This window comes from Oncorhynchus nerka, linkage group LG19 (assembly GCF_034236695.1).
Source record: "Oncorhynchus nerka isolate Pitt River linkage group LG19, Oner_Uvic_2.0, whole genome shotgun sequence".
Lineage (NCBI taxonomy): Eukaryota > Metazoa > Chordata > Actinopteri > Salmoniformes > Salmonidae > Oncorhynchus > Oncorhynchus nerka.
In genome coordinates, this window is record NC_088414.1 from 28,816,238 (window position 1) to 28,832,802 (window position 16,565).

Here is a 16,565-nt window from a genome sequence, read left to right on the forward strand (position 1 = left end):
AGTGAGAAACATTATGGAGACACTAGCCTAATAAGGTAGCTTTATGCTGAGGTGTTTGAAATGGGATATTGGTTGGTTACTATCAAGAGGCCTGTTAAATCAGCAATTTTGGGTTTAAAAGTCCTTTCATCAATTATTCAACGTTTGATTACTACAAGTTGATCGCAATGGTCCCCAATGTACCCTGAATGTTAAGTGTGGTCGCGGGGATGGGGAGTTTCTGATTTGTTCAGCAGATTTTGGAGTGAATAAAGTCTGATTGGAGTGCTTGCTTGTCTTCCCTGCTGTGGTCTGGGGGTGTAGGGAGAGAGAGGGAGAGGATCAATACGGATGATGAGAAACTCTGATAACTTACACTAGGTTTCTCAACCCAAACAGAAGTGATGAAGGTTAATACAGGTCAACACCAGCACCATGGCTGAATCTGACAGCGTGGCTTTTTGCCCTGGAGTTTGAGGGAACGAGACAGAGAGGGGAGGCTTAGCCCCTCTTCATCCTCCTGGTTCCTTTCATCCCTCTTGTTTCTATTCCAATCTGGGCTAGCTGTGTTTTTTTTATATATATATATTTATTTTGGTGAGGACTGAGTGACTCACCCTCAGCCAGACTCAAACTGGGGCTTTTTACAGAGGCCTGAGTACAGCCATGCTGGAGTGTTACACGCACCCTACAGGAACACTGTTGTACGTGTCCAACCAATAAGTGCTAGGTAACGCTGTACTCCTGACACATACATGCATACATACATAATGATTATTCAACCTACTGATTTTCTAAGGTGTTTCTTATCTTTCACCACATGGGAACCCTCATTTTGACTATTGTGTATAATTTAGGTGGAAAATGGGTTACTCTATCTGCAGGAAATTTGAGAAATGATTTACCTGGGGAAGCTGCAGGGGGACATTTTAATTTGATTCAATCCATAGCTATTCAGAGTCTGGACAATGGAGGATGTGCGGCCAATTGCAGAGAGGATCTCTTCAGGACCAAGGACAGCAGCACTCTGAGCCTTACACCACAGTACTGTCAGAGAGCAGAATAAACTCGCTGGGGCTGGCCATCTTGACCGTACTGTCAGAACTCTTGCCAGTTGACAAATTGGTCAATATTTTGAAGCAAATAACCCTGGCTTTTTGTGCCTTTCTCTTAATCATGAATGGCTAATTTGGAAGTGGTGTCATGGATGCATAATTTATCAGCCGGTCCAAAGAGGCCTTGAAGCATTTCCCAGATGCATTGTGCTCAAAGGGTTGTTTTTTTTCGCCCCCTCTTTCCTGCCCACTTGATGCAGTCATTATTAAAATGTGGTGTTAAACAAGGTTAGTTAGCTGTGATTGATGGTTTCCCAGAAAGTTTGTAACAGCACGACTCATAAAACGGTCATTAGAGAGCAAGGAGTGTCAGGGCACAAGCTATATCCTCTATTCTTACATAACTAGAGAATAAGAATGATCTGATTTGTACGTTTTTATATCGACATTCCATACAAAATGATTGAATTGTACTGTCATCATACTGACAATGATTCAACTATGGACTAATTTGTCTCTTCTCAGAAAGAAGCTAATCTTATTTAGTTTCTGAATTAATATTGCCAATGCAGACTTGCACATATGTCATTTATTAACGTCCTCTGTAATGTTTTCTTAGTTTGCTTTAGTCTTTTGGTGAGGGTTGGATCTGTTGTAAGACCTGTAATTGGGTCTACATGTAGAGGAATCTGAGTCACGGCGCTGGTGCTGTGTTGGCTTACTAGGCTGTTTGAAGTGTGTGGTAGAAATGGACTAAGGACTTGAGCAGTAGCCTATAGATATTTTCCCAGTCATTTCTATTATCTTATTCGCTCTAATTTCTCTGTGCCTCTCATCTAATCTCACTTGCTCTGGCTTCCCGGTTCTCTCTTTCTGTGTGTGTGTGTGTACCCCAGTGCACCTGGCTGAGACAGATGTGCAGCATGGCACAGAGGAACATGCAGGGCATATGTTGAGGATTAGCTGGGATTGTTTTGCCTAGTGATCACACTGTTTTCTGCTCTGTGTGTTTTGGCCTGATTAGTGCTCACAGAAGAAGGGACTCAGTGTGGTGGTATTGAGTGTTCTAAGCCATTTGATTCGGGACTGACCACAAAATGACCTCCCAGCCCTCCAAGACTATTTGCACTTGAGCTGTGTGTTTGCATGTCCAGGCACTTTGCCCAAAATCTCAGTCCCTAGTGTTATGTATCATGCAGACGGTCTTCTTGACCATTTTGTCATTTTAACAGCAATCTCTCCCCTCCCACTTTTTTCCCCATTTCTCGCCCCCTCTTATTTTGTTCCTGCACAGACCAACATCCCCTTCCTCCAGAACGTTCTGAGTAACGATCAGTTCCTGTACGGCACCGTTGACACCCAGTTCATAGATGAGAACCAGGAACTCTTCAACCTCAAGCCGGTCCAGAACCGAGCCCAGAAGCTGCTGCACTACCTGGGTAAAATGTCTTCAACTCACTGAAATTAGATTTGTTATTTCATAAACTGTGCTTCTTGTACTCAATTTAAAATAATTTGTTTCGTAATCTGTCTCTCTTTGTTGGTATAAATTATTTGAACTTTAGACACCACTTACTCAGTCATCTGATGTGTAGCTAATGATTGTCTTGATTCGTTGAACAATTGAAGCTTCCCTCCCTAGATCAAGTGGTGAGTTATTTGAATTCATACCTGGCTGGAATTAAAGCCGGTTTACGGCACAACTGTTTTTTTGGAGGGGTTTTAAATGTATTTGTTTTAGGGGGTGGATCAGCTTTAATATTAGATTGATTGTTGCTTCCATCAATGTAATTATCTGCATCATTTCCAATCCCCCATATATTTTGGGGATAAATATATAAACTCAGCAAAAAAAGAAACTTCCTCACTGTCAACTGCATTTATTTTCAGCAAACTTAACATGTGTAAATATTTGTATGAACATAAGATTCAACAACTGAGACATAAACTGAACAAGTTCCACAGACATGTGACGAACAGAAATTGAATAATGTGTCCCTGAACAAAGGGGGGGATCAAAATTAAAAGTCAGTATCTGGTATTGCCACCAGCTGCATTAAGTACTGCAGTGCATCTCCTCATGGACTGCACCAGATTTGCCTGTTCTTGCTGTGAGATGTTACCCCACTCTTCCACCAAGGCACCTGCAAGTTCCTGGACATTTCTGGGGGAAATGGCCCTATCCCTCACCCTCTGATCCAACAGGTCCCAGACGTGCTCAATGGGATTGAGATCCGGGCTCTTCGCTGGCCATGGCAGAACACTGACATTCCTGTCTTGCAGGAAATCCCGCACAGAACGAGCAGTATGGCTGGTGGCATTGTCATGCTGGAGTGTCACGTCAGGATGAGCCTGCAGGAAGGGTACCACATGAGGGAGGAGGATGTCTTCCCTGTAACGCACAGCGTTGAGATTGCCTGCAATGATAACAAGCTCAGTCCGATGATGCTGTGACACACCGCCCCAGACCATGACGGACCCTCCACATCGATCCCACCCGAGAGTACAGGCCTCGGTGTAACGCTCATTCCTTCGACGATAAACGTGAATCCGACCATCACCCCTGGTGAGACAAAACCGCGACTCGTCAGTGGAGAGCACTTTTTGCCAGTCCTTTCTGGTCCAGCGATGGTGGGTTTCTGCCCATAGGCGACATTGTTGCCTGTGATGTCTGGTGTGGACCTTCCTTACAACAGGCCTACAAGCCCTCAGTCCAGCCTCTCTTAGCCTATTGCGGACAGTCTGAGCACTGATGGAGGGATTATGCGTTCCTGGTGTAACTCGGGCAGTTGTTGCCATCCTGTACCTGTCCCGCAGGTGTGATGTTAGGATGTACCGATCCTGTGCAGGTGTTGTTACACGTGGTCTGCCACTGCGAGGATGATCAGCTGTCCGTCCTGTCTCCCTATAGCGCTGTCTTAGGCGTTTCACAGAATAGACATGGCAATTTATTGCCCTGGCCACATCTGCAGTCCTCATGCCTCCTTTCAGCATGCCGAAGGCACGTTCATGCAGATGAGCAGGGACCCTGGGCATCATTCTTTTGGTCTTTTTCAGTCAGTAGAAAGGCCTCTTTAGTGTCCTAAGTTTTCATAACTGTGACCTTAATTGCCTACCATCTGTAAGCTGTTAGTGTCTTAGCGACCGTTCCACAGATGCATGTTCGTTAATTGTTTATGGTTCATTGAACAACCATGGAAACGGTGTTTAAACCATTTACAATGATCTGTGAAGTTATTTGGATTTTTACAAATTATCTTTGAAAGACAGGGTCCTGAAAAAGGGATGTTTCTTTTTTTGCGGAGTTTATATCTATATACATAAAATCAAATGGATTTATATAGCCCTTCTTACATCAGCTCATATCTCCAAAGTGCTGTACCCAGCCTAAAACTCCAAACAGCAAGCAATGCAGGTGTAGAAGCACGGTGGCTAGGGAAAAACTCCCTAGAAAGGCCAAAACCTAGGACGGAACCTAGAGAGGAACCAGGCTATGAGGGGTGGCCAGTCCTCTTCTGGCTGTGCCGGGTGGCAATTATAACAGAACATGGCCAAGATGTTCATAAATGACCAGCATGGTCAAATAATAACAATCACAGTAGTTGTCGAGGGTGCAGGAAGTCAGCACCTCAGGAGTAAATGTCAGTTGGCTTTTCATAGCCGATCATTAGGAGTATCTCTACTGCTCCTGCTGTCTCTAGAGAGTTGAAAACAGCAGGTCTGGGACAGGTAGGACGTCCAGTGAACAGGTCAGGATTCCATAGCCGCAGGCAGAACATTTGAAACTGGAGCAGCAGTACGGCCAGGTGGACTGGGGACAGCAAGGAGTCATCATGCCACGTAGTCCGGAGGCATGGTCCTAGGGCTCAGGTCCTCCGAGAGAGAAAGAGAATTAGAGAGCATACTTAAATTCACACAGGACACCGGATAAGACAGAAGTACTCCAGATATAACAAACTGACCCTAGCCCCACGACACATGAACTACTGCAGCATAAATACTGGAGGCTGAGACCGGAGGGGTCAGGGGACACTGGCCCCATCCGATGATACCCCCGGACAGGGCCAAACAGGAAGGATATAACCGCACCCACTTTGCCAAAGCACTTCCCCCACACCACTAGAGGGATATCTTCAACCACCAAATAGAGCTTTTTGGTCTAAACTCCACTTGCCGTGTTTGTAGGAAGAAGGATGAGTACAACCCCAAGAACACCATCCCAACTGTGAAGCATGGAGGTGGAAACCTCATTCTTTGAGGATGCTTTTCTGCAAAGGGGACAGGATGACTGCACCGTATTGAGGGGAGGATGGATTGGGCCATGTATCGTGAGATCTTGGGCAACAACCTCCTTCCCCCAGTAAGAGCATTGAAGATGGGCCGTGGCTGGGTTTTTTCTCATTTTGTCTGTCATTAGTTGAAGTGTACCTATGATGAAAATTACAGGCCTCATCTTTTTAAGTGGGAGAACTTGCACATAGGTGGCTGACTAAATACTTTTTTGCCCCACTGTATGTGTATCTATGTATGCGCGTGTGTGTAAACATTCTATTGGTTGCAAGAATTCTGTATAATATAAATTGAGAAATTCAAAGTTTTGAATCCTGTGTTTTGCGTAAACCATGTGCCATGGAATCGGTACGTTGGAAAAATACGGCTCAACTGTTTGTTCAAACATTGCCTACCCATGGAGTCTATAGTATTGTACATCACTTCCTTGACTATACTGAACACTCTGACATTAGTTCTAACAAATGACGCCTTTGCTATTTAACTTGAATATACAGTGCGTTCAGAAAGTATTCAGACCCCTTTTTCCACATTTTGTTACATTACAGCCATATTCAAAAAAAAAATGTAATTCCCTCAATCTACACACAATACCCTATAATGACAAAGTGAAAAAAATAATTTAAAAAATAAAGGAATTGCAAATTAAATGAATAAATACCTTTTTTTTATATACATAACTATTCAGACCCTTTGCTATGAGACTGGAAATTGAGCTCCGGTTCATCCTATTTCCGTTGATCATCCTTGAGATGTTTCTACTATTTGATTGGAGTCCACCTGTGGTAAATACAATAGATTGGACATGATTTGGAAAGGCACACACCTGTCTATATAAGGTCCCACAGTTGACCGTGCATGTTAGCCATAATCCAAGCCATGATGAAGGAATTGTCCTTCGAGCGCTGAGACAGGATTGTGTCGAGGGACAGATCTCGGGAAGGGTACAAAAAGTATTCTGTAGCATTTAAGTCCACAAGAACCCAGTGGCCTCCATTCATAAATGGAAGGAGTTTGGAACCACTAAGACTCTTCCTATAGTTGGCCGCCCGGCCAAACTGAGCAATCGAGGGAGAAGGACCTTGGTCATGGAGGTGACACTGGTCACACTGGCAGAGCTCCAGAGTTCCTCTGTGGAGTTAGGAGAACCTTCCAGAAGGACAACCATCTCTGCAGCACTCCACCAATTAGGCTGTTATGGTAGAGTGGCCAGATGGAAGCCACTCCTGAGTAAAAGGCACATGACAGCGTGCATGGAGTTTGCCAAAAGGCACCTGAAGGACTCAGACTGAGAAACAAGATTCTCTGTTCTGATGAAACCAAGGTTGAGCTCTTTGGCCCTAATGCCAAGCGCCACGTCTGGAGGAAATCTGGCACCATCCCTACGGTGAAGGATGGTGGTGGCAGCATCATGCTGTGGGGATGTTTTTTCTGTGGCAGGGACTGGGAGACTATTCGGGATCGAGGGAAAGATGAACAGAGCAAAGTACAGAGATCATTGATGAAAACCTGCTCCAGAGCACTCAGGACCTCAGACTGGGGCAAAGGATCACGTTCCAACAGGACAACGGTCCTAAGCACACAGCCAAGACAAAGCAGGAGTGACTTCGGGACAAGTCTCTATGTCCTTTAGTGGCCCAGCCAGAGCCCGGACTTGAACCCGATCGAACATCTCTGGAGAGACCTGAAAATAGCTGTACAAGTGACGCTTCCCAACCAACATGGGAGTTTGAGAGGATCTGCAGAGAAGAATGGGAGAACTCTCCAAATACAGGTGTGCCAAGCTTGTAGAGTCATACCCAAGAAGACGCGAGGCTGTAATCCAAAGGTGCTTCAACAAAGTACAGAGTAAATGGTCTGAATACTTATGTAAATGTCATATTTCAGTTTATTTGTAAGAAATGTGCAAAAATTTCTGAACCCAGTTTTTGCTTTGTCATTATGGGGTGTTATGTGTAGATTGATGAGGGGGGATTAACATTTGAATCAATTTTAGAATAAGGCCGTAACGTATAAACATTTGGAAAGAATACTTTCCGAATGCACCGTACGCGTGTAGTGATTTTAGTATGCTTTTCTCCCATATAATGTTGCGCTGGGCATTGCCAGGGACCTCCACGATACAATATTATCACAATACTTAGGGGCCGATAATGTATTGCAGTTCTCATGACTCTGTATTCTGAATGCGATTCGGTAATGCTATTTGATTCTATACATATTGCTCACTATATGTCTGCTGCAGAGGGACGAGAACATTTTGTGGAAATGTGAATGAATGTAGGAGAATATCAAACAGATCTGGTAAAAGATAATACAAAGAAAAAAAAAACTTTCTTTAGTATTTTTTTGGTACCGTCTTTGAAATGCAAGAGAAAGGCCATAATGTATTATTCCAGCCCAGGTGCAATTTAGAATTTGGCAATTGGAGCAGTGCATGTGCAAAGTTTTAGACTGATTCCAATGAACCATTGCATTTCTGTTCAAAATGTTGTCAAGACTGCTGAAATGTGCCTAATTTGTTAACTTTTCATGTTCAAAACTGTGTACTCTCCTCAAACAATTAGCATGGTATTATTTCACTGTAATAGCTACTGTAAATTGGACAGTGCAGTTAGATTAACAAGAATTTAAGCTTTCAGCCAATTTCAGATATGTCTATGTCCTGGGAAATGTTCTTGTTACTTACAACCTCATGCTTATCGCATAAGTCTACATTAACCCAACCGTCCCGTGTATGGGACATTGATCCCGATGAACTTTTAAAAGAAGATGGAGAACAAGCTATAGGATGAAAAATACCATAGTTTTGGCACAGGTATAGCTGATTAGCGCCAGCTAATGCAACCCAGCAAACAAAAACGATACTTTGAGTCAAAGTTCAAATGTAATATCCAAAATAATATTGCGATATGTAACTGGATCCCCCCCCATCATTAATATATGTATTGGTAGGTTTTAAATGCCTACGACGATGGCCAACTCATGTTTTCTGATGCTTTCCTGCTGTCCTGTTTCAGGTCATGTGATGGTAAACGGACCCACCACTCCCATACCAGTGAAGGCCAAGCCCTCATCTATCGATCCTGTGATCCCACCCGTTCCTCTGGGTGAGATTCCAAACTACAAAACCTACCAGGTTTCTGTGAAACCTCTTGTTTCTTCTTGTAGTAGCCCATTTTGTTTTAATCCAGTCAGTATAACATTGTAAAAGCTATATATTGATGTGGATTAGGTGAGCCTCCGGTTGGGTTCCGTGACGTCCTATTGAGGGAGGGTCCAGAGGGCTTTGCCAAGGCAGTGCGTGCCCACAAGGGTCTGCTGCTCATGGACACCACCTTCAGAGATGCCCACCAGTCTCTCCTGGCCACCCGTGTCCGCACCCACGACCTCAAACAGATCGCCCCCTTCGTAGCCCACAACTTCAACAACCTCTTCAGCGTTGAGAACTGGGGAGGTGAGGAGTTGTTTACCACCAGTGCTCACACTCAATCTTTTGAATGTATTTTCTATTACCACACGTTTTCCGATCTCAATCTGCACTTTCTGTTTTTCTCTGGACCGATTTTGCAGCCTGCCTATGATTCAGTGGCCTCATTATAAACATTGTTTTCAAAGATCCCAGTTTGAGTTGAAAGGTCAAATATAATTAACTGCTAGGGTAAATTTAAAATGTGACACCGCTTCAGGCCTGAGTTCACATCATTGAGCAAGTTAGTGTAGTGTATCTGGGTTATTCGGGGGGGGGTGTTCTCCTCTCCTCATGTCTCTGAAGAAAAAGGACGGCACACTTTTGAGGTTGATATGGATAGACTGACAGTATGTTTCTAAATAGAGACTGAAGAAAGGCTCGGTCTCATCTGTAGCAAAGTGATGTATGAAAATACATGTTTTATTTGGATAGCTCTTTTTAGAAAATTAGCTACAGGAGATCACCTTAGCACCCTGAAAAGAGAATCTACTGTGACTGTGTCCAAAAACATTTTGATGTTGAGGGATCTGGACATCAGACTAGGGAGAGAGTCCTTCCTTCTCTGGATGAATAGGAGAGATTCATAGTCTTTTCATGAAGTCTGTCCATTTACTGTCTAGTAGATACATAAGCAGTCCAAATGCTGAGGTTTATGGAGTCTGTTGCTATGGCAGTTATTGATCATTCCTCTTCTGTGCAGGTGCCACCTTTGATGTGGCGATGCGTTTCCTGTGTGAGTGTCCATGGAAACGGCTGCAGGAGCTGAGGGCTCTCCTGCCCAACGTGCCCTTCCAGATGCTGCTCAGAGGAGCCAATGCTGTGGGGTACACCAATTACCCCGACAACGCCGTGTTCAAGTCAGTACCTCTGCCCTGGATCATGCACCCCTTAATCCTTATTCCAACCAGAGCACGTATAGTGTCAACCCAGCCCTCACGGTTTGAGGGTTATGCATGGTATTTTTAGAAAGCATCACCCTTGAACCCAAGGTCTCTTCACTTGTACTCATCCATCTTTTAATTGTTCTGACCAGGTTCTGTGAGGTGGCCAAGGAGAACGGCATGGACATCTTCCGTGTGTTTGATTCTCTGAACTACCTTCCCAACCTGATGCTGGGTATGGAGGCTGCTGGGAGTGCCGGGGGTGTGGTGGAGGCCTCCATCTCCTACACAGGGGATGTGTCTGACCCAATGAGGCAAAAGTACTCTCTGGAGTACTACCTGAAGCTGGCTGATGAGCTGGTCAGAGCTGGAACGCACATACTGAACGTCAAGGTACTTTATTTAGGGTGGCTCTGAACCAAACCCACTGATGTGGTTTATCTCAACCACTTACATGTTCTATTTATATTGCGCTATATATACATTTTTTGATTATTGACTCGGTCATAAATAACTAAAGAGAAAGGAGTCTGTCATGTTGTTGACCCCTCTATCCTTCTGCAGGACATGGCAGGGCTGCTGAAGCCTGAGTCCAGCCGCATGTTGATTGGTGCTCTGAGGGACCGTTTCCCTGACATGCCCATCCACGTCCACACCCACGACACGGCAGGCGCCGGCGTGGCTGCCATGCTGGCGTGTGCCGAGGCCGGGGCTGACATCGTAGACGTCGCAGTGGACTCCATGGCTGGAATGACATCACAGCCCAGCATGGGAGCTATTGTCGCCTGCACCAAGGGAACCAATCTCAGCACAGGTGAGCTGCCAGCCAATGGAGGGCAAATAAAGTGAGCTGCCAGCCAATGGAGGGCAAATAAAGTGAGCTGCCAGCCAATGGAGGGCAAATAAAGTGAGCTGCCAGACAATTTTTATTTGACCTTTTTATTGAACTAGGCAAGTCAGTTAAGAACAAATGATTATTTACAATGACTGCCTAGGAACAGCGGGTTAACTGCCTTGTTCAGGGGCAGAATGACCGATTTTTACCTTGTCAGCTCGGGGATTCGATCTAGCAACATTTTGGTTACTGGCCCAACACTCTAACCACTAGACTACCTGCCGACCCTCTGAATGGAGGGAAAATAAAGTGAGCTGCCAGCCAAGGTCTTCTATTGCAAACCGGTTGTATACACACAGAGGGGGAGCAGTGAACCATTTTTTTCTGTTCTTTGTTTGCTATGTCGGAGCATTTAAAAAGGTAAAAGGCTGAGACCTTTAGCCCCATGAAAGGATGCTACAGTCAACAAGGACAAGGAAAAGCAACAGAGAAAAAACAAATACATAGAAAAAATATATATATTTTTTAAACCTTTTTTATTTAACTAAACAAGTCAGTTAAGAACAAATGATTATTTACAATGACGGCCTACCGAAAGGCAGGAGACCTCCTGCGGGGACAGGGGCTGGGATTAAAAATAAATAACACACACACATATAGGACAAAACACACATCACGACGAGAGACAACACAACACTACATAAAGACAGACCTAGGACAACAACATAGCAAGGCAGCAACACATGACCACATTATGCAGTCATGACAAGTCATGAAAATGTAGCTACTGACTCAAGCTGTTTATGGCTGTAGAAATGGGTAGTTAATTGGCATTTTTGCCGCCTCAATGTGCATATGACATCCTCAAGTGTTTTTAAAGATCCATTTTCTGTTTGTGACGGAGGTTACTCTGCCTAGATGGCTCTGAAAAACACTTCAAAATGTGTTTGTAGAACCGACTGCAACAGCTAGTGACAATTTAATTATGCTGATGCTTAGTGCATATTTACACTGCGGTTGAGTTAAACAAACTGTCTTAATGGATATAACCCAAAGAACATGGTACACATGGGAGGTGATACTGTTCATGTGTAGAGGGTAATGTAAAAAGGGCCAAATGAAGCATGATTGTTGCCGGGAAGCGGAGAGGGAACTAGAGGAAAAGGCAGGGGGAGAGTGGCAGAAAGGGCAGAAAGAAGTTCACCACACAACCGTCATTTCGCAGCTCACAAACAACCCTGTGACCTTCAGTTAATTGAGACATTACAGCAGCAGGAAAGTCTTAACCCGCTGTAATGACCTTGGCCTGCAAGCCTCCGTGAAGCTCTGCCTCTGCGTGGGAACAGGATTGTGGTCAGAACCAAGTTCCCCTGGCTGCAGCCAGTCATGTTGTTGCTAGGGGAACGGTGATGAGACCAGATCATTGCCCTTGTGTTATTCAGGAGGGAATCTGTCAGCTGCAGGCTAGTGTTGCCTGTTATCACGCTGCCACCAGCCGTGACTGACGGTTACCGTGTGCTTTGATTCATCAACGATGGTGGACAAGGTGAAAGGCTGTTCTTTCGTTCATGTTGTTTCGATGAACAAAGAGCAGCAGATGAAATGGCAAATTTGATGAGCATTTAATCTAATCCTGCCATATGATACAAGGGTTTAATAACTACATATTTTGTTCGCAATGAATCAGGCTTAGATTAGCTACTTTTAAACCCTTAATTATTGAAATAAAGTGGCTGAAAATAAAAGAATGGAGTTGCTGTTTGTTTTGAATTGAACAACACTTGAGAATATAATGAATTTGTCATGAGGAGCATGGAGGTAGCAGCTGCTCTGAAATGACTTGACCATATACTGGTGTACTGTTTGGGAATACATCGCTACCTGAGCACTTACCAGCTAGTTCATTGTTTGTCCTCTTTAGAAAATGAAACGTGGCAGGACAGAATTAGAAGAATGGTGTGAAATTGAGTCGTTTTTTAAAATGACATTGTTTTATTGGATGCGAGTTGTTGAAAGTGTAGACAGTCGAGAGGTGAAATTTAGCATCTTTCTTTTGCTGGTTCCATTGTTCCATTTCAGGACTTGTGCATTTAATATATATATATTTAAATTTTATTGTAGCTTTTTATTTAACTAGGCAAGTCAGTTAAGAACAAATTCTTATTTACAATGATGGCCTACTGGGGAACAGTGGTTTAACTGCCTTGTTCAGGGGCATAACGACAGATTTTTACCTTGTCAGCTCTGGGATTCGATCCAGCAACCTTTTGGTTACTGGCCCAACGCTCTAACCACTAGACTACCTGCCACCCCATCTATGGTCTCCAAATGTCCTCATTCAGGTAATTGCTGTTCAAGGTCAAAAAACATAACTAGAAGATGTCCTGTCAGTGTGTGTGTGTGATTTCAGTCAGAATCCCATCAGAATGCTCACATTCAGGGGAAAAAGACGTGTTATTTTTGTTTATTTCTCATTAGTCTCCGCCTCCTGCTCCTTTTCACTGAGTACAAGGCTGCCTAGGTAATTGAAATGTCAGGCGGATGTCATTTGCCCAAGAAAATTTGGTGTCTAGTTACAATTCCCTTCTGTGTTGCGCTTTAGTGCCGTATATTCCATACAATATTTATCCATTTATTGTAAAATAACTTCCAAATTCATTCCAAATAAGCTACTATTTGGGCATTCATGCATGAGATAGGATGACAAGACTGCTTTAATTCATAGTTCTTCCCACTCATACCCTCGCTTACTTCTCAAAGCGCTCTCTGACCTACTACTGCCTTGGTCATATTTATTATCAGCTGTCTGAGCAGCTTACCGATTCGCTGCAGCTGTACACAGCCCATCTGCAAATAGCCCATCCAACTACCTACCTCATCCCCATATTGTTTTTGACTTTTTTTGCTCTTGCACACCAGTATTTCTACTTGCACATCATCATCTGCACATCTATCACTCCAGTGTTAATTTGCTAAATTGTAATTACTTCGCTACTATTGGCCTATTTATTGCCTTACCTCCTTACTCCATTTGCACACACTGTATATAGATTTTTCTGTAACTCAGTTGTTTTTTGTCGCACTGCTTTGCTTTATCTTGGTCAGGTCGCAGTTGTAAATGAGAACTTGTTCTCAACTGGCCTACCTGGTTAAATAAAGGTGAAATAAAACAATACAAAATTGGAAGTACTTATTGGTACTTGTTTGCAGAAAATCCTCAAGTGCCTCATTTAATCTTGCTCTTTCACCTTTCCTCTTTTCCATGGTCCCATCTTCTCATTCATATGCTTTTGCTCATAAATTACTTCTGAGCTCTTCACTCCTATAATCTTTCCATCCATATTTGATCTCTGCATCATGAGCTTTCCTCTGGCAAAGGTCCATTGTACTCTCCCGTGATGCTTATAGATCATCTTTAAGTCGGCTCTAGTCCTCTGAGGGACAGGAACTGTGGTCAATATCGCGCTCTCGCGTTTGCTCCCTTGCTTTCTCGTTCCTTTGCCTTTCTTTTTTCTTTTTCCTCCTCTCTGCTGTTTACACATCTATGTACCAATAGATGTTTATGGATGGAGTGGGAAGCTTGATGCTAATATCCATGCTTAAAAATCTTTTGTCTCTGAGATGGATAGGATAGGGAGAATGTGTGTGGGGGCGGGGGTCTGTTTGACTTATGTGTTGTCAGCTGAAGCATGGAGGTAATTGTCATTACCGCAATTTGATAGGTCTTCTGGGTAAATTAGCATTCGCAATGTATTGGCAGCAAAGAGGGCGCATTGATTGACTGACTGATGTTCCTGCTTTGGAAGCCAGTGAACACCTAAGTGGCTGGAACCACACTGATATACTTTAATGTATTCTCTGGCATGTCTCCCACATACAATGGAACAATCTTGTTAAACATATTGTATTTGCTTGGTATTTGTGCTACCAGCATCTATAGGTATCCTATCTATCTATCTATCTATCACAAAAATATAAAGGCAACATGTAGAGTGTTTCATGAGCTGAAATAAAAGCTCCTGTAAATTTTTAATACACACAAAAAGCTTATTTCTCTCAAATTAGTTTACATCCCTGTTAGTGAGCATTTATTCTTTGCCAAGATAATCCATCCACCTGACAAGTGTGGCATATCAAAAAGCTGATTAAATGGCATGATCATTACACAGGTGCACCTTGTGCTGGGGACAATAAAAGGCCACTAAAATGTGCAGTTTTGTCACTATGCCATAGATGTCTCAAGTTTTGAGGGAGTGTGCATTTGGCATGCTGACTGCAGGAATGACCACAAGCTGTTGCCAGATAATTTAATGTTAATTTCTCTACCATAAGCCGCTCCAACTATGTTTTTGAGAATTTGGTAGTACATCCAACCGGCCTAACAATCGCAGACCACGTGTAACCACGCCAGCCCATGTCCTCCACATCAGGCTTCTTCACCTGCAGGATCGTCTGAGTCCAGCCACCCACAGACAGCTGATGAAACTGGGGGTTTGCACAACAAAATAATTTCTGCACAAACTGTCGTCCTCACCAGGGTCTTGACCTGACTGCATTTCAGCGTCTGCCTGCATGAGGCAAATGGTGGTCACACCAGATATTCACTGAATGATTTTCTGATCCACACCCCTACTTTTTTGGGGGGGGGGGGTGTCTGTGACCAACAGATGCATATCTTTATTCCCAGTCATTTGAAATCCATAGATTAGGGTCTAATGAATTTATTTGAAGTTACTGATTTCCTTATATGATCTAACTAAATTCATTGAAATTGTTAAATGTTGCGTCTTTAAATATTTTTGTTCAGTGTATTTATCCCTGATACCTCAGTGTCATTATTCTCTGTCCTGCCCTCTCTTTGACAGGGATATCCCTGGAGAATGTTTATGACTACAGTGAGTACTGGGAGGTTGCTCGCGGGCTCTATGCACCCTTTGACTGTACAGCCACTATGAAGTCTGGCAATGCTGATGTGTATGAGAACGAGATCCCTGGAGGCCAGTACACCAACCTGCACTTCCAGGCTCACAGCATGGGCCTGGGGCACAAGTTCAAGGAGGTGAAGAAGTCCTACACAGAGGCCAACAAGCTGCTGGGTGACCTCATCAAGGTGAGGCAACCGGCCACCTATTCAAATTAAGTGATCAAACACCTTTGTAATTCTCTCTCTGGAAGTGGATTTTTAAAGTATTCTGATTTGTGGAGGAAAGTCTGTTTGAACTGCTGAATGAATTGCCCATTTAATTCCTTCACTCACCATCCCTCCTGTCACTCTCTCAACTGTGTGTGTGTGTGAGGGAGGCTCTGTCTCAAATACAAAATAAAACAAAATGGGAATCCGTTTGCAGAAAGGAGAGCCGTTGATCTCACCGCAGCCTAAAGTCAGATTAACCAAGGAGCTTTGAGCAAGCTTATCTGTTATGTTCTGCAAGCTTCTGTCTGATCTCTCCAATCAATGGTATCTTTTAGCGTTTAGTCTCGCCTTGCTGGTTTTCATTTCCTAGGTCTTAATTAAATGATCAGCGATAGTTGACTTTCTCTTCTTGTCCTCCTCCATTTCCTTTGTTTCCGTCTAATATTGTCCATAAAACAGGCACAGCGAATCAGTCTGAGTGTCTGTTCAATAGCAGACACGCTTACTTTGCTTTCATTATGCCTCTCTATTCATTTGCTCCTCTCTGCTACCCCTTGTCTTGTCGTCTTAGCTGCAAAAAAATCATGTTTCTCAAACTATTTCCCCTTCTACCATACTTCTGTTCACTTCTTTTGCTCTCGCTCTGTTTATCTCCTTTCATTCTCTCTCCTCCTGACTACCTCACTTCTGTTCACCCCTCGCTCCTCTCCTGACTACCTCACTTCTGTTCACCCCTCGCTCCTCTCCTGACTACCTCACTTCTGTTCACCCCTCGCTCCTCTCCTGACTACCTCACTTCTGTTCACCCCTCGCCCCTCTCCTGACTACCTCACTTATGTTCACCCCTCGCTCCTCTCCTGACTACCTCACTTCTGTTCACCCCTCGCTCCTCTCCTGACTACCTCACTTCTGTTCGCTC

General features: G+C 43.8%; 1 protein-coding gene across 1 annotated transcript in view; it reads left to right on the forward strand.

Moving 5' to 3' along the window:
- LOC115101316 (pyruvate carboxylase, mitochondrial-like) overlaps positions 1 to 16,565 on the forward strand; it is a 97,318-nt gene that overhangs the window by 76,055 nt on the left and 4,698 nt on the right. The window contains exons 11-17 of the mRNA XM_029620703.2: positions 2,329 to 2,473; positions 8,345 to 8,434; positions 8,560 to 8,781; positions 9,497 to 9,653; positions 9,830 to 10,070; positions 10,242 to 10,491; positions 15,378 to 15,622. Coding sequence (XP_029476563.1) covers positions 2,329 to 2,473; positions 8,345 to 8,434; positions 8,560 to 8,781; positions 9,497 to 9,653; positions 9,830 to 10,070; positions 10,242 to 10,491; positions 15,378 to 15,622 — 1,350 coding nt within the window. The remainder of the gene's footprint in view (positions 1 to 2,328; positions 2,474 to 8,344; positions 8,435 to 8,559; positions 8,782 to 9,496; positions 9,654 to 9,829; positions 10,071 to 10,241; positions 10,492 to 15,377; positions 15,623 to 16,565) is intronic.